A 24,936-nucleotide genomic window follows, 5' to 3' on the forward strand; every position below is an offset into this window, starting at 1 on the left:
ATAATGAGACTTACTGCTCTGTCTCCTTGGAACAAATGCCCACGTGGCTTCCAGTATTGATGACTAACAGGCAGTTGCCTGTTTGGTTGGCAGCTGGAAGTAGAAAACCTACCCACAATTTCAACTGTACAATGGACCTTCTAAAACAGCCATCTACTCTGGTAGCCTTGGCTGAGGAACTCTCAAGTGTCTCACTGAGCTTCCTACAGCAAGCACGGAGGCATCAGATGGAAGGCCAAGTGTGTACCCATCAAATTTTAAACCTGATTTAATAGCTTTTTACCAAATATGTAATTACATGTTTTTCCATAAACACTGGAGCCATATACCAAAGCAGGCTACAGAGTTCAGTTCTGGGTCCAGAACACTAGACCCAACTTGGTTCTGGACTTCCCAGCTAAGACTTGTTGGACATTTCTTAGCAGGATGGATCATGTTGTCCTGATGCCCAGGGGCCTTTCATGGCATGAATCAGGAAAAGCACAGGATTGCAGCACAGGTCAGTCACATCCAGTTCTTCCCTGCCCCACCCCAACCTTCATCCTTCCTGTAAACCTACAGAGACTATTTGCTGTTTCCTTCAATTTACTTCACTAACTAGATTCTGACCCACCTGCTTTATGCTTTTGTTTGCCTGGAAGATTGATGTGTGAAGGTGCTAATTAATCATCTGTATTGGTTTATCATCCTGAAAGCTTAGTGCCCATGGATCTGAAGGTACTGGTCAGACTGCTCAGGGAAAAGACATCTAATATACAATATACTTTTGGGACTAAGATCTTTGAAATTTTTTAATCCTTATAATGGCAATAATGAAGATGAAAACCATGTTATCTCTGAACATCCTGTCCACAGACACCAAGATAAAAATCGATCAAGACTGCAGAAGAGCTACCACCAACTTTAGCCCAGGGAGGGAGGAAAAGGGGGAATAAAACAATTTCCCACCCAGAAAATGAATACAATTAATCAAGACAATCTCTTACTTCAATAGCAATTTATTATCATTAAAAGTAATAACAAGTAGGCTTAAATCCTTTTGTCTTAAAAATCTAGTGTAACACAGAGGTCACTGCTACAGTTCTATGAAACCTATGGCAAAATTGTATCCCCAAATCACACTGTTCTGCCTCATCCTCATAGACATCAATGGTGTGGGACACAAAACAACACAGAAACAGATCACTCTATACAGCACTTGTCATGATGATCATTAGGCCTCAAGATGCTACAAGTTATTCTGTAAGACCTATTAAGTACAACTTTAGTTTTCCCCTTTGTTCCCCTGGAACAATCAAATATTTCACACATTTTTTGGTGATGTCAGAATCTTTAAAGAGCTGTATTTTTTCCCTGTATCTCTTGTTTGCTGCTAAAGTTTTCCTTTTTTTCTTTTCCCCCGTTAGTGACACAGCTGCCCCATTCCAGGAGACAAAACAGCAGCAACGTTTGCAGTCGCTCTCCACGCAGCATCACGTCTTTCCTACACATTCTGAAGCCAATGCTTAGCTCTAGCACTTTCCTTTAACACTGCTGCCAGAACAACTTGGCAGCACACAGTTCAGGAACACTACCTGCTCATGTATCAATCTCCAGCTTCTTGGGAGCTGTAGAGCTTAAAGTAAGCTCAAGCTAAGTACCCAAGATAGCTAATTTACAGGTAGTTCAGATTTGTGTAAAGGAGCAGCAACCAGACGCTGCATGACCGATGCATCTTCACGTTACAGCTGTACAAAAAGGCCTAAGCAAGTCATAATACTGTTCATCAGTGGCTTGCAGGACCAAAAAAAAGTCTCCATAAGCAAGTACGCTTATTGGTGGAAAGGAAGGATCGTCGTAATTCTGTCAAGCATTTAATGTGTTGAATTTAAGCTTACAATGATGTTACTCAATATTCAAAAGTAAGCAGAAGCCTCTGAGTGAAACCCTTCTGGCTAGCAGAAATGTAATGAAGGAAGAAACAGAACACAAGTAAGCTTTATATAGCTACTCAGATGTGGCTTGTCATGATTTCAGGTATACAAGAAGGTCTGTTCTTCAGGACCAAACCCCCTAGATGGATACTTCTGCATGAATTTCACAGTAGCATATGGAATTGGGGAGCTCAGAGAAAACAAATCAGTAAGCAGCTTCATGTACATCTATATCCACTCTGGATTTAGAGAGTCATGGGAAAAAGTATAAACACAATCATAAGATAAACATATGGAGGAGGTACTAGATCAACAGATTCTATGAACAGACTCCAGTTGTTCTACAACAGCAGTTCACACTCTTCTCTAAGCAGATCCACAAGTTAAGCTCCAGGAGAAAAGGGGGTGTTAAATTTACTCAATTAAAAATACTTTTTTTGAGTTTGCTCTCAGGTGGATCTCTTGGGAAAAAAAACCCAAAACCAAAACAATGCTTACAGCCAAACTGCAAAATCCTGTCTTACCTAACATCCTAAACAACTATCTTGCTTTGTAAATGTACCTAACAGTTTATGAATATCCCACGCTTACTCAGTAATACCTTAATGACTTTTAACTGAGGTAGCCACTAAACCATCACAATACATTAGCAATGCCAACACAAAGGGAAAAGCTCAACTAAGATGCTCAAGAACAGTTAGTTTGCCAAAACCAATAGCATCTGCTTCCAAAAATGTAATTTTCTGTCTTGCTCTCCTCTTCCCACCTTTCACTTCCTGTTTCTCCTCTTGCCCATCTGTAACAAAGAGCAACACGGAAAAATTTCGCTTTCCAGTTCATTTGTAAAATGTCTTTGGATTTTCAAAAGCAAATTTTCAAATGAAGAATCAGTGAATTTACTCTTAAATGAATGTATTTTAAAACACTGACACTGAAGGACAATCTCTGACCCCAGCCACTGACACGTCAGATGCCAGCTCTATCATCTTCCTGCACTTGCCTAGCTGCTAGAAGTTGTGGAAAGACACCTGCATGGGCAAAACACAGAAGCTGTGAAAAGGTCCCTTTCATTGTAAGTCTCATCCCATATATGTAAACACTCAAAGAATCACCTGTCTAATCACTGTCTTTCAAGTACTCAGGAATTTAAAATAAAATGGTAATTATCATTCCTCTAGCTAAAAAGTACATAGATCTGTCATACCCTTGACCTTTCTAGTGGCATTCATTTCTTAAAATGAAAATATTTTCAAATTACTTCTGTAGCTATGATAGCCTATATTCAAATTTAACATAAAAAAAGATCAACTTTAAGGATAATTAATACCCTGGTATTTTGGAAAACATTTCCAGGATTTTTTTGTGGTCCCTTATCACAGATCTTTTTCAAGGTAATCCAGAACCCCCTCTACCCACATCCAAATCAACCAACCAAACAAGAAAATCCCAACTGAAAATCAAATACTCCAATATCTAAGTTGCTTAATACTTGTATTGCAGAATGTACATTCAGGTAAAGTTCTGTAATGTAAACATCCAGTTCTGATTTCTTTTCTTCAACCACTACCTAAAATTTGAGGGGTCTCTCCATTGGCTAAATGCTTTAATGAAACTAAAGGAATGCAAACTCTCACTTCAGATACATTGCATTGACCCCAAGTAGCATAAAACCCCTGCTTCCAAGATACATACCCACCAAATAAACAAGCCTGAAGAGAAAAACCACGCTCCTGTTTAAAAAGAGAGCGCTAACCAGACTGGCATGCATAATACTGGTTTCTCTACCTAGACCAGATACTGTGTGTATATTCCCAAATATAAAAATAAAATTGTACGAATTGCATGCAACCGTACATAGTGCAGTTCAAGTAATACTGAGGTGTTCTCCTTGGTTTTGTGAAGCATGTGGACAACAGCAAACTGCAGGGTGATAATTGTAATGTGATCCTTGGGTTTCTTCTTCCACAGAAACACACAAAACTACTTTTATTTAAAAAAACTCTAGCCCACAACAGGGAGACATTAAACAATTTAGCCATGATAACTGTACTGTGAAGAATTTCTGAATTTCCTTATGCATGTCTAGATTACCCAACCAGATTTTTTGTTAGAAGTCCTTTAATAGAACTCTTTTTTCACAAACCACACACCAAAAAAGGTGTTTTCTGCTTTGATTACATACAGTTGTTCATCAGGTGGAAGTAGATGAAGGTAGTTTTTTACATTATAAAACTAACCTCATCCTTATGAAGCATATGTAATATACAAATTAAAGATTCCAGTTAAGCATCACCGTATAGTAACCCTTCATATTTGTGTAAGATGACCAGCTATGAAATTGTAACTACTGAAACTGTACACAGGTGCCTTGCTATATCATACTTATGTTGTAGCTTTCTTTCTAAAACATACCACAACTGCCTCTGCATTTGGGTCATTTTCGTCCATTTCATCTATTCAGCCGCTGTGTTACCACTTCTCGGTACATGATAGAGATATATATCAGTAGAAGAAAAATGACAAAGAAATCATCCAAGAACCCCAGAATTCCAAAGAGGGCCTCAGGAAGAAAATCCAGAGGTGAAGCCAGGTAGAGCAAGGCTCCAAGCAAGCAGAGGAATATTCTGATGCGAAACATCCAGAAGAGGCCCCCAACAGAAAACATCTCCCTGAAAGCATGCCGCAATAAAGTGGGCAGATCCATAATTCTTTCCATAATCTATGAAGAAAGAAACCAAAAGTTAATGTTTTGCTTTAGCAACAGGCCCATGCTAAATGGGTCTTTTTTCAGTCTAAAGTTTCTATTACTACATTAGAGTTTTGGAATCTGTTAGTTTATAAGAATTAAAACAAAAAACAGTAAGACAAGACTTCCTGGATTTAGTTTAGCTGGGTAAAAAGTCAGATTTAGAATACATATGTTTTCAAGAAACAGTCAAACTTTGTTATTCTGTACTGTAAAACATACAATTAACTCACTGCAAAATACACTGGCATATATTAAGAAAGAAAAGCAGTGACTACTGGAGTAAAACAAATAATTGAGAAAGTGAGAAACAGCAAACAAGTTAACTGGAGTGAAATATTGATCAGAATAGAAGACAGCTAGGACTGCAAGGAAAAAACAATAGGTAAAGTAGAATTGGTTGCAGAAACACAACACCCCCTCCCCTGGCATATAACCAGTGATTCATACAAGTTTCTGAAGGATGGATCAAGCTTCAAAGTAAATTAAAGAACCTTTAAATGAATCCACCCCTGGCTCCTTTCCATTTTTCTACTATGATTCTGTCATCTTAGTGAGGGACTGCTCAGTAGAAAATATTCAGGTTTTTGTTGTGAGGTGTAGGGAGGGATTAACTTTGAAATTTTTTTCATACTGGTTCCTCTTCTACTGTAGACAGTTTCTACACAGAGCCATGACACTAAAATGAGTTATTGCCAAGGCTGAAAAAGCTCTCTAGAAAGGAATTTTGTATGTGGTTAAGGCAACAGACCATGTACAAATCAAAGGCAATTTATCTAGTCCGATTAGGGCTTTAATGCAGACGTCTGGCATGACCTCAAACAGGTTATTGGGGACTAGACACAGAGCCCACAGAGAGGTCTAATGGAGCCTGAAAGGTAGTTTCAACCTATTCTGGATCAAAACATAACTGTTTGGTGGTTCAGAACATGAAAAAAAAAAAAAAATCCCGTCTCACACCTCTTTTGTCTCTTTGGACTGTAAATTTTTCTCACTAATGTTTTGTTGCTACATCCAAATCCAATGAACAGATGACGACAGGCAAGGAAGTTGCTAGTATGCATGTGTGTGCATTTCACATTGCGACCAGAACATGCACATAGAAGACAGGCTCATAAGGCTGACTTCCTAAAGTTTGTAGAACTTCAACCATCTCTCTTAGCTATTTATCAAAAAAATTCCTGTTTTTTTCACTCAGAGAGCAGAAGAAAGACTAATATAATCTAGGAAGAAAATTAAAAAATTAAGACAGCATATAGTTTGAAATCTGAGGAAGAAAGGCACAGAGTAGAACTTCAGATTCTTCTAATCAATGTAGAGAGATCAATCAAGTGAATATTCTTCCCTGCAGGTCATGTACTTCATTAAGTATTTTTACTGACTAAATATTAATCCTTTCAAATTAACAAGTCATAATTAAAAAAGAGCTTAACACATGAATAGGGAACTCAAGACTTATCAGCAGTTCTCACTCACAACAAAAATGCAAGTTTTCATACTTTTCCACAAATTACAAATAAATATTTTCAAGGTCATGGGTTGGCCCTAACTATATGAACACGAATTTCCTAAGGAAAACTTGCATAGTCCCTAAGGATCACGAAGAGAAAATTCATATCCCAGGGGATTAAAAAAAAAAAAGGACCACCCCCCCAAATGCTGTTAATCTCCCCTAAAATCATGGGCTTCCATCCATATTTACCCAAAACTTACAGATCTGGGCTGTCCTGAGAATCTCCGATTGTAATCATTAACATCTTGAAATACTTGGGTTGCATCCTGCTGATCTTCACCAAAGAGTGGTAAAAACAATGTTACCTAGGCACAGCAAGATTTTGTTACATGTGCAACTGCCTTTTAAATGCAGGCACTGTGAATGAGAATGAATGCATAACCATGGAAGCAGTACCACCCAATTTTCCTGTTACTCAGAGGAAGGTAGAAGAATATCTATGTAAGGAGAGACACTAAAAAATCACTTATTTTCCCCTTTTCCATCTTCCTCACCTTTATTTTTTGTGTATCTCTCCTCACTGGCTACACTCTAAACCTAGACATTCTTGCTCTAGTCATATCCATTTTTCTTTCCTTCTTCTGTGTTCTTACAGTCATTTGTCTTGCTCATACACATAATCAAAGCAGGATATAACGTATGGGCAAGGGCATGAAGCATGTTATATAATTCATCAGAAGTCACTAGCTCTGTAGTTTGTGCACTGTTAAATTAAAGATATACTTTTGTTAAAACATACACTATAAGACTCAGAGATCTTAAGTGTTAATGAGTTGCAGTGACATATTTCAAACTGACAATGTAAGTAAAGTTGCGTAGGAAGTAAGTTAATGCTTGCTCTACAAAGCTCAAATTAATAATACATACAAACTAAAAATAGGGACAAAATAAGAAATTGTCATGGGTGGGTTTTTTTGGCAGAGAGAGAAGGAAGGGAGAGGGTTCTTCTCAGAAACCAGTAATATACTGCCTACTGGCAGTCTTCCACAACAGCCAGGTCTTTCGGATGCAAGTTCTGGTGAAGAAGTTATATAATATCCCAAAGAAAAAGCATGAAGAATCATAGTTAAGGTCTTACAATTTTCTGTTTTTATATACTCTACAGAAAAATGGCTGAGTTATCAGTGCTGTTCACTTAAATTTGAGTTGCAGGAACAATCTGTATTTTCTGAGCCATTTGGCAAAGCAAAATGTTAAAAAAACCTACATGTCCACCATCTATGTCTCACATATCCATATTCTTTCAGCTTCTCAGACTTCTTCTGTCAGTCTCACTATTGCAGTTCACATGTAAGTGCTTTTTTAGTAAGCTATACTAGATAGCCAAACTATCAGGTCCATGATTACTTAAAATATTACCGTTTGTCTGCAGATTGGACAACGGATGGCACCAAGCCATGAGCCATACCTCCAGTAGGCAATAATGCAGGAACCTGATGAAGGTAAGTTACACACGTTTAAACTTCTGAGCTGAAACACCCACTGCATGAGGTAAAATGTTACACACCAATGAAAACAACAGAAGTGTATGAGCAGTTAGGTTAAACCTATCTGTTCTGGTGTAATTCTGTATACAGCATTCACTAAAGATACCAAGAACCACCGTGTTTGAATTCAAAGCTATTAATGATAAAAATCCTGAATAGGTTCAACTGCATGATTAATTTTAAGGTATTATTTCCTGAAAAGACAGAAAACTTCTTAATCATTAACTGAAGAAGCAAATAATTAAAAATTTTACCAGTTTAAAATTCAGAAGTCACAAAAATGTCAAGAGATGTAAAATTTCTTCTAAAAACCTGGCTTTATTCTCCGAGTTTCAACAGATGAAGGAATATATAAAAATCTGAGTACTTTAACTGTTTTTCAAATTTGTAAATATTTTTGTTCAAACGACTAGGCATGGTATGCACTAAACGCTCCATAAAACTAGATGAATGCAGTGAAAAAATCCTACTGGAAACCTTGAGGAGAGGAAGCAAAATGCTACACAGGGCGTTTATATATAAAATTGAACAGCTGAGCACAAAAAAAAAGGGAAACACTTTAAGCATTGTGAACTTAGTCTTAATTCTTCAGGACTTCCAAGAAAAAAACCCGCCACTCTGAGATAAAGATAACACCAAGCAGAATTTTTTACTCCTTCTAAACCAGTTTTTTTTTAAATGGTACATTTCCAAGTGTTTTTCAGCCTCTTCCATTTTTTACTAACTGGAAATAAATTATACTCTCTGTCCTTGACATTTTAAAATTAACCACAGTTTCAATCCTGATAGCATAGAAAAAAATGCAGCACACTCTCAAAGTGACTGTTTATTTACAAATGTATTTTCTCAACTATTTATATAAAAATTATTTCTAATGCAGACAAGCAGTTAAAATCAAACAAAGCTTTGCATTAGGTTGGCTGTACTAGTGCCAAAAATTTGTATTTCTGTTCTGATTTTATCTTTGCGGCTTGGGGTTTTTCCTGCTTACCACAGAAGAGATGTCCACAGTTTGTTTCTATAGGAAATGTAGCCTGTTGCAAACAGACTGGACAGGACATATCTGTATAGAAGCGATGTCTATCACCAGCAGAAACATCCTGGTGGAACAGAAGAGAAATGCAAAGTGTTAGAGATACTATTTTTATATAAGTCTACTGAGTTGAAAAAAATAATAATAAATCCAGTGCTCATTTACTGGAAGTCAAACGCAAAACAATGTAAAATGAAAGAGAAATATATTTAAATTAAAAAATCAAACATTCTTAAATGCAAAAACTGATTCACTAAGCAACTTCTTTTTGTGACAAGCCCATTACTTTCCCTTCATCTGCTACGTAAGTGTGTGCTTCAATCCAGCTAAAGACCACTAAGAAAGAATCCCCTTGGTCCTTTACATTGTTAGGTTAGATATGCTGTAGAATGACTAAGTCAGATCTAGACTGTTACTTTGTATTATCCTAAGTAGTTCTACCCAGAGCCAGGTAACTGGACTGCACTGCTTACCAGTTGCAGTATTTAGTGTTCCCAAGCCCAAGCATAGACATCTGCTTGTGTATGTCACTGCCATGAAACGGTTTTTCTCCCCATTTTGCCATTTTTGTTTTCCACATAAATATGCACTGTAGTTAAAAATCTGTCATTATTTCAAGAAGTATTATGATGAAAGACTCTCCTCAATACTCTCCAAAAGTATGGCTTTTCAGTGTTGGGCTTGGACTCAGCAATTTCCAGTAATCTGGCCCAGTCTCTCCCATCCTCTTCTCTACATGTCAGAACCGGGTGCATTTATAGAACCGCAGAATGGTTTGGGCTGGAAGGACCTTTAAAGATCATGTAGTCCAACTCTCCTACCATGGGCAGGGACTTCTGTCACTATATCAGGTTGTTCAAAGCCCCACCCAACCTGGCCTTGAACACTTCTAGGGATGGGGCATTTGCAACTTCTTTGGGCAACCTGGCCCAGTGTCTCACCTCCCTCACCATAAAAAATTTCTTCCTTCTGTCCCATCTAAACCTCACCTCTTTTGGTTTAAAACCATTGACTCTTGTCCTGTCACTAAAGGCTGTGGTAAAAAGTTTCTCTCTGTCAGTCTTTGTTATCTGGCTGTTGTTGCTGTGCATTGTTCTGCTACACACGCATTATCTGTCTAAACATCTAACCCCAGTCCTGTGGCAGCAAACTGTACTCCAGATTTCCTTTCCTTTACCACTAAGTTCCCAGGAACATGGCAGGAAGCACGCAAGGTAATCTAACATACTCCACCTTGTGGCAAAAACTTGTTTGAAAAAAACCAAGCGAAACACTTAATTTTAATTACTTATCAATTAAAAAAAGCCCACATTATCTCATTACTTGATGCCTCCGCACAGTAAGTAAGCTTCCATAACTTTCACAACCAGCTTCTTCCAGAACCTCAGAGAAGTCTACACCACCCCAAACCAGACAGTTGAATGACGCCAACACTTAGCACAGCACCTGCTCAGTTTGAAGCTGCTGACGAAGAGCTCGCACTAGTTCTTGATTTTCTGGGTGTATATTCTGATGTTCATTTCTGTGAAAGGAAATACAAGCAATAAGAAAAACTTAACACTGTGACCCAACACTGAAAAATAACTGACTGAAAAAAAATTAAACTTGAATAAAGGGAAAAAAATCATTCTTTCCTGCTAGAAAGGATTTTAAAGGAGGCACACAAACAATTAAGGAAACAGGACATTTATTATAGATCCTAAAGTTACTCTGGACATTTAGAGCTCTACAGCAGCAAGATTTTTCAGAGACTCCATAATCAATCATTAAATCATGTTAAAACTAGATTTTCATCTGAAACAAAACTAAGCCATTAACCTGCAAAAAATCAACTTGCTGGAAAGCTTTTATATTCATCATGCAGAAATATTTTTAATTTCTCTCTCCACTGCTAGTTTTTGTATTGTTGGTCTACTTGTAAATTTCTTATTTTTTTCACTCACTGCCTAAGTTATAGAGTTGAAAAACCCTAACTACTTCAATTTTATCTGCTACATGAAAGATTAAGACATAACATTTACATAAGAAGGGTTTGGCAAACTCTTAGATTTAGAATGTTGAATTTATGTAACTATCAGCAGACAAGATATAAAAAGAAATCACTCTTTTTAAATCACTCTCTAAAAAGAAAGACTCTACGGGCAAGAAAACTACAGGTTAGAGATGCCAAGGGGAATCATGGGGAAGAGACTCATTGAAGAAAGGAGGCTGGATATATTACAAGTTTGAAATTCAAAAGCACAATGGGAACAGAATTGGAATTAAAAATAATGCTGACAACATTAAGAGGTGTTGAGTTACAATAAATATAAGTCAACAGCATCATATTCAAAACTGTGAATTTTTATGCTTTATTTATTCATATGGATTTCACTGGTGGTACATTCTGCTCAGCACTGTTGAGGTCTCAGCTGGATTCTGTTTTCCATTTTGGGCTAAATGCATAAAAACACATAGAGAAGTTGGAGGAAGTTCAGAAGAGAATAAGAGCTACTGCCCACATTTTTTAAACATCAGAGAAAGAGTGAAGAAATGTCAGTTCATATAGAAGACTGCTCATGGAGAAAAAAGGGGACAGGATAAGGCTTTCATTCTATAAATATGAGCAATTATTTCCCACAGTTATGTAAGGTTGGTGGAAAAACATTTCTAACCACTAAGTATACAAAATCAGAAGAGGTTACCTCAGGGTATTGTGATCTAACCTGACTAAAAGTTAAATCAAAAAACAGGTTGCACTGCTTTGAAGGATGATCTAGGCAAGCTGATCCTCTGTCAGACCTGAGGGCTGGACTGGCTGAACTTTTAGGACATTTTCAGCTTGCAGTTCTATTTACATAATTTCCTCAATGGCTCTAGGAGCTTCTGCAATATTTTCCTTCATCTGATGTGGACAATCATAGTACGGTATTACTGCTATCTTTAACTTTTTGTCTCCTTCGTTAGTTCTTCAAAGAGAAACAGACAAACCCCGTATTTTTCATACTAATATTTACATGGTTATCTGTAAAAAGTTATTTAACACTAATGTGGGTGACCTATATGATGTTATATCATGGGAAGCTTACATTAAAACCCTTCTTGCCCATCCTGGGTCTCCATGAGCCAGATTTTGTGGATGTTGTCTGTCATACATGTTATATATATAAAAGTATTTTCCTGTTTAGATACTACAAATGAGCATATTTTGCACCTTCAGTTTGCCAGAACTTTGATATGTATTGAAATTCAATTCAAATCATGCACAAGTGGGAGATGTGAATTATAAGCCAGTTTATTCTGATTCCTTCATAAAGAACTAATTGCAAATTTGCTGCTAAAGTGTTCATTTATATGACTTTACTTTGGTATCACATACTACATTGAATATATGAGAATATTTGTAGAGCTGTGGAGGTACAATACGTACAACATTTGTCACTTATGCATAAGATGCTGAGGTAGCAGAACACTGCGCAATGTCCAGGAGGGGACAGGCAGAGCGCTCAAGACATATCCAATTCATAACTTCTGTCATGCTATTAGTGTGAGAAAATAAATGAAATAACTGAAAGACAGTATGGTGCTATGTAATTAAAGGCATTATCAAACACAAGTCAGAAAGAAAAAGAGTCAGAAGCAGAGTCTTTTAATTTCCCCAGTTCTGAGTGTTAGCACTCCATAACTTGAGGAAAAAAGTCCCATGATGTGGAAAGATTTTACTATGTATCACAAAGGCCACACCAAACTATCATTACTAGAAGGAGGTAGACTGCCGACTCATTCAGTGTGCAGTCTCACACAGGGAAAAGTGAGGGACAGTACTTATGGGGACCAGTGTATCACTGTGCAACGATGGCCATTGTTAATTTCCAAGGATTAAGATCTCACTTCTGCTGAAAATACTGACTTGATCTTATAATCAAACCATATGATGGGATAGAAAAATGAGAGAAAAAGATCTAAACCTGCGGATTCATAAACATGGGTCAGGTAAGCCATCTGGGACAAGCAGGGAATCTCTGATACAGAACACTGGAGGGTCAGGCTCCCTTTAATTTGTTGGATAAACTAACTTTTCACAGTCTCATTTGTAATGTGACAATCGACTCACAAGTTTAAAAGAGGATAGAAAAAATCTGGCTGCATCTTATCAAAATTTGTAACTCAGACATACATGCTTTGCAAAAGTATCTTACAGTGACTGAAAATCTGCAGCTTGGGCTATATGTTAATTACCACTAATAAGTTTCACCACCAAAAGCACAGAGACCTTCAGCTTATGCCTTGATGTGATGCTTCCTTGAGTTCTCCCTGCTGGAAACAAGTACAGCAACCGTATCCCTTAACAGTTCTTCCTATATTCCACTTCTGCCCCCTAAAATCTACTGCAACATACACTCCTTGCTGCCTACTTTCCCTTTTTATTCAGTTCCTGCAACCTTATTCATTGCCCTAAGCTTTCTTTCATGTATTCTTACCCAGGACCTGTTCCTACCCAGTTTAAGTACTTCAGATGTTGCGTACAGAAGTACAGGTAGCAGAGAGACTGGGGTAAGGGACACAGTATAAGGAGCACACAGACCACTGCATTGCCCAAGATAACTAGAGAAGAAAAAGAAAATACTCCTTTTCTCCCCCACTCCCCTTTCAGTACTAAATAAATAAAAATTACTATACTTTTTGTACCGTATAGATTTTCTACTGTACTGTGTAGATTTTGATGGAGATAATACAAAGGAGTAGAGGAAAAATGCTGCTGAATACAATTTCAGAAGGTACCAGAAGGCACAGTGGAGAGCTAAGAGGATGCTGATAGGACTTTCAGTAGTCAGTCAAACAATACAGAAGTAAACAAGCTTCAAGACTTCCAAAGTATGGAAGCTTTGTGTCCGAGTTTGTTTACCCCTCCAGAAAATAAACCATCAGGGCATGTAACAGGATCTACAGATAAACTTTTTACTTAGCTCATTACACTCCAGAGGTAGTTAGTAACTAGCTGTTTTCTCCCTCCCCAAGTAACCCTTCCTCATTGATGTATCATCTCCCAGAACTTCAGTCCTCCCACTACTCTTGCCTACTGCTGACCCTTGTGCCACTCACTTTTTTTCATGTTCCTAACTTACTTTCCTCTACAAAGTTCAAAAAGAAAATGTTTACTTTTAAACTAAACACTTAAGTCACAAATGCTAAAAATGTCAATATAAGGGGTAGAGAAAGCATAAGAGAACAGAGGGAAAAGAGGCACTCTTGAAGCCATCTGAATAACTGAAACAGCCTTGGAAAGAAAAGCAAGGTGAAGTGCATACGTTTCTCTTAGATTCCCTTGCTATCTCCTGGTCCTGAACAGCAGTACTGCCTTGCAGTCCAACCAAGCTTTCCCACTTCTGTTTCTTTTGCAGCTCACTCTCAAATATCTCCTACCCCGCTAATACTTCTCATATGGACAGATCTTCCCCAGTAAATTCCATAGTGCCAAGGCATCACTAAAATTGAGTTCTCCTAGTTGTTAAAACTATCCTGTGTTCAGAAGTCTACAGACATCTGTAAAAAAAAAAAAGAGCCCACCTGAAGCTCAGACTTATCTTCCCCAAACACATAGGCTAAGATATTTGTTAGGTTGCAAGGAAAAACTCTGAAATGAAAAATAATTTTACTTGACCATTTACTTGACCAGTTTAATTACTTGACCATTAAAGTTACTGAATTCTGAACTTAACATTTTGCTTTATGGAAACCATATTAAAGTCCATTGTTTTCCAGCATATTAATTTATAAACAAATCAATCAATTTATTCAGGTTTGGGTTTTTTTTTTTTTGGAAGGACACTGCAACTAGAACATACATTGGAGGATCATATCCAATCTTAATTGTGGAGTCACTATTGACAAATCTGTACTTTGTAACTAAATATGACACATCAGCCATATAGACTGTGAATTCAGACATTTTCAGTCTTAAGGAATGATGAACACTACTCTGTTTGATCGTCTGAACATAAAGAAGAGTTAAACTTCCCTTTTAGAAATGCATCACTTCATTCTAACTGTGAATTAAATCATGAAACTCTGCCAAGCAATTAGTTAAACAGAGTAAGTGATCAAACAATCATTTCCTTAATGTCACAAAATCACAGTTGTTTAATATACCAATGCAAAAATTTGTTGAGAAAGTTAGAATTTTACAAATACAGGTATGTTGATCAATTCCTGTCAACATATTCTCACCTTAAAAGTGTATATACCAGAGCAGCAATGAAAGTGAAACTGAGCACAACTGCCACCAGTACCTGGTCACTTATTCCTTCTATAACTGAGTCATTATCTACCTTCAAACTCTGAACTTCTGCTTGGTGACTGGCCATCACAGCTCTAAAATGTAAAAAGAAATATATACATATACATACATATACATATTAAAACATACAAGTGCACACATACATTTTAAACATAGTTACAAATAATATGTATACACATCTATTCATACACACAATAAATTGCTGAAGCAACAGATTAGTCATTGCTACAAGTCTTAAATGACTGTGTTGTGATCTAAAGATTTTTTTTAAAAAACATCAGTCAGATACTTTACCTGGGAATCTTTACCAGGTAACTTGCCTAGGAATAGGTCATTGCTGAATTAGACATATTCTAAGAACAGTTCATTTAAAAAAAGTATAATGACTCTGCATTATCAAGAATTTTAGCTATTACACAACACATCATTGCTGCTAGGCTGAGACAACGTAATTTTTAGAAACCTAATTTTCAACCACTTATGTGAAGAAAGAAATAAGGACATGTAGGGTTTAGCTGTTTATTTAGAGTGTTAAATGCCCATTTGGATACACAGGAATCACCTGATGCACTTCATATTTTATCTGACTTTTCTATGCATTACCATCCTTCAGCTGGAAACATGGGAAAAACTTGAAGGAAAAAGAGTATTATCAGGCTTCCCTAGTTAGACTTATTTGTTTTATATTCATTTCACATATGCAACAATCAGGATGACTTGCCAACACTAACATTTATTAGCCTATAGCATTAACCTACAGCTGGAGACAAGCAAAGTAAAATAGTTTCCAACACACTGCTAAATCACTCCTGTTGCAATCAGGAAGTGAAATGAACAACAGCTGTGAATATTAGAAAACCAGGAGAGTGAAGCTAACTCTGGCAAATGACCAAAAAAGTCATATTGAAGCTGTGTCCATCACAATTAAAGTATTTTTCATACAGAGCTGACAAAATCTCAGCATCAGTTTATGAGGTCAGGTAAGACTGGTATCATTTACTTTACTTCCTAGTCCAGTGTGTGTGTCTTAAGCTTGCAAGCTCTCATCAATGTTTCTCTCTACTTCATAGCTCATGTGTCATTTTTTAATTTGAACCTTGCCATCTAGCAAACATCACCAGACACTGTGTCGTGGTTTAACCCCAGCCAGCAACTAAGCACCACACAGCTGCTTGCTCACTCCTCCCCCCTCTCAGGGGCATGGGGAGGAGAATTGAAAAAAAGAAGTAAAACTCATGGGTTGAGATAAGAATGGTTTAATAACTAAAGTAATATAAAATATAACATTAATAATAATAAATAATAACAATGAAAATTAATATAACAAAAAGAGAGAGAGATAAAACCCAAGAAAAGTGATGCGCAGGACAATTGCTCACCACCCACTGACCAGTACCCAAGCAGCGATCTGCCCCTCCCAGCCAACTCCCCCAGGTTTATATACTGAGCACGACATTCTATGGTATGGAATATCCCTTTGGCTAGTTCAGGTCAGCTGTCCTGGCCATGCTCCCTCCCACCTTCTTGTACACCTGCTTGCTGGCAGAGCACAGGAAGCTGAAAAATCCTTGACATAAGATAACCGCTACTTAGCAACAACTAAAACATCAGTGTGTTATCAACATTATTCTCACATTAAATCCATAACACACTGTATCAACTACTAAGATGAAAATTAACTCTATCCCAGCTGAAACCAGGACACACTGCCTGGCCCTGAATTAGCTGCCAAATTGAAATGGAATACAAGTCATCGGGATTTTAGTGGATACCTGTAACGACTACCCTGGCAAGATTTCAACATGCTAGTCTACTGCTAATATAAAAGTGTCATATTTTCCATAAGATAGCTACTCTCACTCTCCAGATCGTTTCTTGTAAGAGTTGTGGAGCTTTTTCCAAGCTTCCTTATATTTGTGGGAGCTGCCCTCTGTAGCAGCAATGCAAAAGAAGCTGGTATAGTCTAACATTATTGTAAAAAAGGGTAAGTGGTATAATTAAGTATCATAAGAGCAGAGAAAACTCATGGAGAATGAAGGGCAGATTCCTTTAATTGCTGTTGTATTTTTGGGCTTCCACTGTGAAAACCAAAATGAAATAATGAAGCATATGTGAAGTCAAACAATAAACTAAGTTATCCTAAGTGTCCCCATCTGAACTGAGACTATTATTTCTCTAACTATAGTCATAGTTTTTGCTAACTACAGCTTTCCACAAGCAACCGTGTCATAGTCTAACTACTGAACTGTCGATTAATATTTGGAAAGAGTAACTTTTCCCAAAGGTAGAACACCAGTGACTCATCAGGAGCCATGTTTAAAGTAGGTCAGCATTGACACAAGTTTCATATATACTAATGAATAAAAGACCAGATCTTTGTGAAAAGGCATTACATAGGAACAAGAGCATACACAAGGAGTTATATAGCATTTCTCTGTGTAGGTAGTTACACAATTATATTGCTATAGTTAAAGCCATGAGGCTAAGGTGTTGTGGAAGTTTTCTGAGCAGCACTTCCTTGGTGCTGAGGATCTGGACTGGTAGCTGTGCTGTGATGCCTCCCCAGCTCAACATTCCCAACCTGTATACTTTATTTCTTTGCATATCCAATCCTGAAGACACTTCTCTCTCTTACAATACGTCATTCTGGGACACACATTTTCCACAACTGTGTCTCAGGCAGTGTGCTTGTGTCTTCAATTCCTACGTTTTCTCTCCTTAAGTACCATCATCAGTCCACTAATTTTTACTGTGTCACACTGTCATCTCTGGGTTAACCACTCAGTATAAAACCAGAAGTAAATGGCAAGGAACTGGTATGTGATAATTCCTCCATTGTTCTGCATCAGCTCTGTTAGAGTAGACCAACACGCTAATAACAACTACATCCCATTAAGTATTATGCACTTTTTTGCAGAAATACACACTGTGGCAGAGACATACAGCTGATTTAACTGCACCTTTAGAAGGTGAGTGTTTCCCACACTGACACCTCAAAGGTTTCCTGTGTCACTGCTTGCTTGGTGCACTCTGAAACCAACATATGAATTGTCAGTATCACACAAAGTTAACTCAGTTTCCCTGAACAGCCTTCAAGACATCCACTCTAAAGCTCGCTCTCCCTCTCTGCATGTTCCTTGCAACAACCCTCTTAATCCTTTTCTGTCTATTAATAGCACTCACTACATCTGCTTGCCTTCATTTCTGCTTGCGCGCTCCTCTTGAAATACCAAACTATGGTGCCAAGGTTAGCAGCAGAATATGAATAAGAAATACACAGATCCTCACTTTCTCTTCCTTCCTGCACATAATGCCAGTTACTTGTATCTACTTCACCCCTTCACTTACCATATATGACTTTCCCAATAACCATTTTCACACAAACTTAGCATCTAAAAGAAATTCCTGCACAGTCTTTCTGGCTACATAAAATGCCACTCCCTCAAACACTTTGTCTTCACTTACGTATCAATACTGCCAAGATGTATAGAGGGGAGAGTGGAATCTCTGCCTGTCTCTCTTCCAGTTGCTTCTATTACTAAATTCTAGAGAAGATGGGCTACAGATGCTTAAGACTCATGTTGCTCATGTTTTAACTTACTTGCTGCTTCTGGCCAGCCAAGAAGGGCTGAGCATATTCCCCTCATTACCTCTAGCACTTTTTCTGAATCAGATCATTGCACAGCAGGGCTGACATGAATTGTGTAAACTAGGAACTACAAACAGAAGGGTTTCACTTCAAAAGATCAATACATACTTCGTCAGATTAGTCATTCAAGCCTCAGCAGAGACAGTAACAATTGCCTCCTACTCTTATCTCTGGGTTAGCATGTAAAAAAAGCAATGGCTACAAGGAGAACACAGCTAAAAAACACTATTTGAAAATTGTCTGACTGAAGGGGAAGGAATTTTCTGATCTCAAGTCTGTTGTGAACATTTTCAAAAATAATATCTAGAACTGCAAGCTTGCAGTTCATGTTTTTTCAGGTGTAACCACAACAGCCAATGAACACATCTGCAGTGGTCTGAATGTGTAATAACAGGCTAGTTAACAGTCCTAAAATAGCTGCTTAAGGAATCTTGCCTCCCAGTGCATGTCTTTAGCAGTGGTGCTCTTTCAGTTGGTAAAATTAATAAGCAGGCTATAGAAGACTTAATTCTTAAATGATGTAATGAATACCCTTCAGTCTTCAGAGACAACCAGCATTGACAAGGACTAAGTATATGTCAGAGAAGACTTCTAGAACCAGACTTTATCATAGACATCTAATCTCTCCTAAAACAATAACCGATAATAATTTGATGTCATTAATAGCAACTTGATGTTGTTTGGATTGAATTCAATCTTTTTATGTTGATCCATTACATTTGTCTGGTTATGCAAAAATAACAGTATTTCATCAACCTTTGCATCATATAATCCTTTTCAGACCAGCGTTCTACACCACAGGCTTTTCAAACATTAAATAATTCTAAAGCTGTTCTTTCTTCTCTGTAGATTTATGCTACTTTTGTTTCTTTTTATAATTACAAAGAAGGTTTGAATTTTTTGAATGCTGTGCCTCTACTCTTTTATACAAGAAATTAATTCCTGTCTACAGCAGCTATCTGAGAAAAGTACCAAATTAATAGAATTACTTCAGGGAAAAAAAAGGCAGTAATTGAAAATAGATTAATTTTTGAGAATTGATTTTTGTTATACTTCAGATTTTTTTCTCTTTTTAGCCATTTAACAAGGACAGCTTTCTTAAATGAAAGCATAACCCCACCCTGTGTTCCAATTAGGGGGTGAAAACCAAACCACATCTAACAATACTCACATCAAAATTAGAATTTATACAATCAACTTCACAATGTTAAAAGTATCAGTAGCAAAGTTTAAAAATCTGACAAAAATGTTGGGCTTTTTTCCTACATTAAAAGCAACAACAAAAGAGCCCCAAACTTAATTTCCAGTTTCATTGCATCTCATCTTCAAACTACTGGCACCTGCATCAACTAAAACAATATGACTGCCCAGTGAGGGGAAAAAAGAGAAGGAGTTACTCCTCTGTTCCATTTGTGCTAGCTAAGTTTGCAGCACAGTACTTAGACTGGGATCAGCTTCATCTGCATTAGGATTCTTGATAGGTACTGAAGGTAAGCAACCTCAGAAGGAATTGTCCACAAAATGCTTGGAAATAGAAAGGAATGGAATTTATCATTTGTAAAATCACACAGTTTTGTTTGTAAAAACCATCACAGACTAAGCATCTGAACACAAAATAAACTTGTTTATTATCAGTTTTTCTGAGAGTGATCACTGGCAGAAAGCAACAAGAATTTACTTACATTTCAAATAAGAATCTGCAGGCCTTAAAAGTTTACATTTCTCCCTCTATGGTCAAGTATGAACAATGCATGCAGGTTTATGCAAAAAAAGGAGAACCATAATGAGCAATATTGCAATTACAATGGCTTTTATTTTTGGGAACTCATACAGATCACATTGAAATGTGAGGGCATGAGAAGATACACTAGTGTGGATGTATTATTTTTTTCATTTTTCAGATTTGAAAAGTATTATGACGACTTTCAATGTTCAACATACAGCACAGCTAGAACAACACTCCATGCCATGATTCATAAAGAAATGAAAAGCAATCCAGTGTTTGCCATGATATATTAAGCACTTGCTGCCAGCTATCCAAAGTCAGAGTAGTTTTCTGAAGGATTTGAACTTTTCCAAGTTTATCAGGGAAGTACCATATGCTAATATACTCGCAAAACCACAGAGATTTTAGGACCCACTACTAAAGGAATATACAAGCATACTGTAAAAGAAGAGGCTGTCTTCACATCTGAGAAGTAAACAATGAGATAACACACAAGCAATACTGCTGTGAGATAAAAATTAGTAACCAAGAGCAACATTTTATTGACCTTAAGAGCATGGTACAATTTGCTCAACACCTGAAAGATACGTTGGATAACAACGTGTCCTTTCAAGGATGGGCTGGGAGTGAACGGGATGAGGACAACAGGGTTTGCTGTTTGTTTTTTTTTTTACCTTCATTTTTATTTTGAGCATTTTCTTCTTGATGCAGTACTGGCAACCACCCTCAGTGTTCGAAAAAAATTATAAAATGAAGACAGTGGTGGTGGGCCAGGGTGCAAGTCAGAACCTGTAATACCTTTTGCCTGTTGTCTTTTCTTAGTAGAAGCACTACCCCTCTCCTTAAAAATGCTGCTTAATTTGTAGAGATCGTGTGTTTTCCAGGATAAGCTAATTCCTCTCCAACTAGCAAAATACTATGAGTCACATTTTTTTTTTAAGACCAAAAAGGCTTTAACTCCTCAAAATTTTCTTCCATGGTAAAAGGAACAACAAAAAAAATGGTTTCATTTGTATGAACAGGTTTCTAATAAGATTGACCTGTTTTAGATAACAGAAATCAACTTTTAAGAATTTGAGCATATTAAAATGGAGTGTATTTATTCTCTAACCCACGCCGTGCATGCTTATTAGCTTATATTGAAATATTTAAGGCATGAATTTAGTGTTTTTCTTTCATTTAAGAGAAAAATAGACATAAATTCCCCAAATAAAGACAAATTCTTAAACGTGGGGCAATAATTGAGACCTCTTGCATCAGAAGTTATCCAATTACTTCCTACTGCAGGGTAGCAGCAGGTCGTGGCCACTGTCTGTGGTTGAGAATGGGACTTTGTGAATGGATTTGACCCAGCAAACTAGATCCTATAGTAATTTTTACTTTCCTTCATGACGAGCTCAAAGGTATGCCTACAGTGGATTCAGAAAGCATTAACAACAGCAGGCAGTAAGCATGCATGATGAACGGTAAATGTACAAACAGTACTGAAGACTCTAGCATGAGTTTACAAGCCTAAATCCTAAATCAGCTAAATCCTGACCTGATACATTTTATCCAGGTACTTTAGGGTACCAAAGTAGGACTTTGAAATAGCCGTTTAGAATATATAACATTATAAAACAGAAATAAGGGAAATGACAGATGGTATACTCAGAAAAATTGGTTTTGAGGAAACAGGATTTATTAGCTTTTCATTTTCATGACCATAGTCTTATCTGTATAAAGCACACGCAATAATCTCTAGTATTAAGTACCTCCATACATTTTAAAAGTCACAAGAAGACCACCCAAAGGGCACATTTACTAAGGGAAATAAAAAAAAAACCCCAAACATAGCAACATACAAATTGACGAGATACAGTCTGTGAGAAGGTTGTTAAAACATGATTTAGGAATATCTTACTAGGATTTCATGCAGTCTGTTAATACAGCATTATTATGAGTTAGCAGCAACTTTGGAGTCACAAATCAGCCCACCTGGTACAGCAAAATTACAGCCAAACTCAGCTGTATCATATTGAGTCACCTCTTCATAAACCACCTTTGCTTTCAGGACTATGCTGACTACATTTACTTGCATGCATGCTCTTTGCAAAAGAGGAAAAAGCCCAGAGAGTCTTGCCAAAATAGGGGAGAGGGCAATTTCAGTAAGCAAATAACAATTTTGTTCCGTATACCTTGGCCAATACTGAGGCACTTGCCTGGTAAAGCAGGTCTCTGCAAGGTCTGAGGTCAGCAGCCTCTGAGGTACATTTTTTCCTAAAGAGAAAAAAAAAAAAAAAAAAGAAAAAACTAAAGTACGAAAGTAGGTACTCTACTTTTGCTGGTGGAATCATGCTTTGCAAGTTAAACATACTACAGATGCAAACTCCAGATGCAATTCCGTAGGGAAAATAATCCCAAGTTAATACACCATTCTACTGGGAAAACAAAAAGTGTCCAATCATTTTTCTCATGAGACTAAAACAATGTTGACGGCTTGAAGCAAAAAGACAAATTCAATGGTCTGTATAGCATTACTATTTGGAATATCTGTCTGGCTGACACATGCCCTGTGTAAAACAATCCTAAACAAAATCTTCCACTGCTTTATAAGGCTAAAACATACTGAAAGGTATAGAGTTCTTAAAAAAAACAAAAACAGAGGGTGGAACTGAATTCATAGGCAGATAGGAACATGAGAAAGAGCCTGCCAATACCTTCAGTTTGGATATCTGACTTTTCTGATCAGACAGGAAGAGAAAGGAAATAATGTCACTTAATGATAATAATGTTTACTGAAATATGGTAATACTTCAGCTGAGAAAGAAAAGGCTTTAAATCTCTCTTTTAAGAAAAGTGCCCAAGAATTCTTTATTGTGGAAAGCAATGATTCAGTACAAAACCTCACATCTAAAATAGATAGCAAGACAAAAAGCAGTACTACATTTGTTTGCATCAACAAAATACAAAATGTAAGCTACACATCATGACAAGAGGCAAAGCAGAGTGGGAAACAGGTATGTAAAGGAAGATGTGGCAGAAAACCTTAAACGCTGAAATATACCTGTGAAAGCATTGTTTGTCAAAAGTACCAAGCATATAGCTTAAAGTACACATTATAACTTGGAATAGAAAGTTACAGTTGCACAGCTTACATAGCTTTCTAAGACTTTTTAACTCAATCCCAAATGTGAAAGCTACCTTTAAATGAAAGGAGGCCAAATTCATAACTTAAAAATGAAAACAGCAGGTTATACAATGAGATGAGTGAGAATGTACTTTACTAGGAAAAGTTGAGAATTCTCATAGCTTTTACAATACACTTTAATTCAAAACAGGCTGACATTTTTCAAAATCTGAAAACTCAGATTTTGTCCATGCTATTACCTTATTTAATGGAAGAACTGGGAGCAAACTGGAACAAAGTGACAGTTACTAGATCTGCAACCCTTCCTTTCCCGTTTGTTTATCCAACCCTCAGCTGTTATCAGTGCACTGTGCTTGCTACTCCACATTGTTGCACTTCAGACCAATTGCTAACTAATAGGGAGCCGTACAGTTTATCATCACCCCTGACACTCTCATTGCAAACCTCGGACGGGCCAAAATTCAACTGACTACTGAGAAGGAGCTTCTTGGGAACAGCTCAGGCAATCCCTTGGCAGCATGATGGAGAGCCACTCTGGCTGGGGCAGTAAGGACGCAGAGCCACTCTGGCCACGAAACGCAGTTATCTTTGAGATTAAAAACTAACTGAATTACTTGCTGCTAACGCTAAGTAAGTAACTTTTATTTTATGTTAATTAATTTTTACCACAGCAGAGTTTTGCTGAGAGAGATGACGTTAGAGTCATTTTCTACTCCAAAAAGAGACGGAAGCCCCGTCGAGGCTGCTTCCTTGCTAGCAAGAGAATGCCTGTGGGCGCAGCGTCCTCGCAAGCCCACGCTCCCGAAGCCAGGGACAGCCGGGGCTCGGGCTGCCGCTGCAGCTCCCTCCCGGCCCTGCCCGAGACCCCCCCCCGCCCCCAAGCCAGCTCCTACCCGCCACCGGCCTGCGCGGCGACAGCCGAGGGCACGCAGAACCGGGGGAAGGGGGCAGACCCCGCGGAGGGCTGCGGTTCCCCCCCACGCCTCAGGGGCCCGGCGACGCACAAGAGGCTCCGCGGCCTGCAGCCGACCGCGCCTCGCCGCAGCGCCGGCTCCCCCCGCCCGCTGCCACCCTCCGGCAGCGGGGTTAAAGGCCGCCACGCCCGACCGGACCGGAACAAGACGCGAGCGACGGGGCGGACATCCACGGCGCCGGCGCCGCTGCCGCTCCCGCCCCCTTCCCCTCCCCCGCCTCTGAGGGCCAGCAGCGCGCCCCCCCCCCTCTTCTCCCCCCCCCCCCCCCCCCCCGGTTATAACGCGGCGGGGGGAGGAGCCCCCCCCCCCGCCGCCGGGGCGGGCCGGAGGGAGCCCCCGCCCCCTCCCCTTCTCCTCAGCGGCGCGGGGAGGGGCGCGGCCCCGCGCGGCGGTACCTCAGGTCCCGGCGCGCGCGACGCTCGCCACCGACCACGGCCCCGCCCCGCCCCCGCCCGCCTCGCAGCACCTCGTCGCGCCGCGCCTCCCCC

General features: G+C 38.5%; 1 protein-coding gene across 26 annotated transcripts; it reads right to left on the bottom strand.

Moving 5' to 3' along the window:
- Positions 1-982: 982 nt before the first annotated feature.
- RNF170 (ring finger protein 170) lies at positions 983-24,905 on the bottom strand. Of its 26 annotated transcripts, XM_030003468.2 has the most exons (10): positions 23,714-24,353; positions 22,522-22,603; positions 20,301-20,346; positions 17,930-17,999; positions 14,900-15,043; positions 10,139-10,214; positions 8,651-8,759; positions 7,532-7,605; positions 6,373-6,477; positions 983-4,632 (listed from the first exon to the last, which is right to left on the bottom strand). In XM_030003468.2, the coding sequence occupies exons 5-10, from the start codon at positions 15,034-15,036 to the stop codon at positions 4,363-4,365; spliced, it is 771 nt and encodes a 256-aa protein (XP_029859328.1). In that variant the 5' UTR covers positions 15,037-15,043; positions 17,930-17,999; positions 20,301-20,346; positions 22,522-22,603; positions 23,714-24,353; the 3' UTR covers positions 983-4,362. The 26 variants fall into 26 exon arrangements, with proteins under 26 accessions (XP_029859328.1, XP_029859326.1, XP_040976650.1 ...); XM_030003466.2 differs by lacking the exons at positions 17,930-17,999; positions 23,714-24,353 and adding an exon at positions 24,844-24,905; XM_041120716.1 differs by lacking the exons at positions 17,930-17,999; positions 23,714-24,353 and adding an exon at positions 24,479-24,607.
- Positions 24,906-24,936: the final 31 nt, after the last annotated feature.

This window comes from Aquila chrysaetos, chromosome Z (assembly GCF_900496995.4).
Source record: "Aquila chrysaetos chrysaetos chromosome Z, bAquChr1.4, whole genome shotgun sequence".
NCBI lineage: Eukaryota > Metazoa > Chordata > Aves > Accipitriformes > Accipitridae > Aquila > Aquila chrysaetos.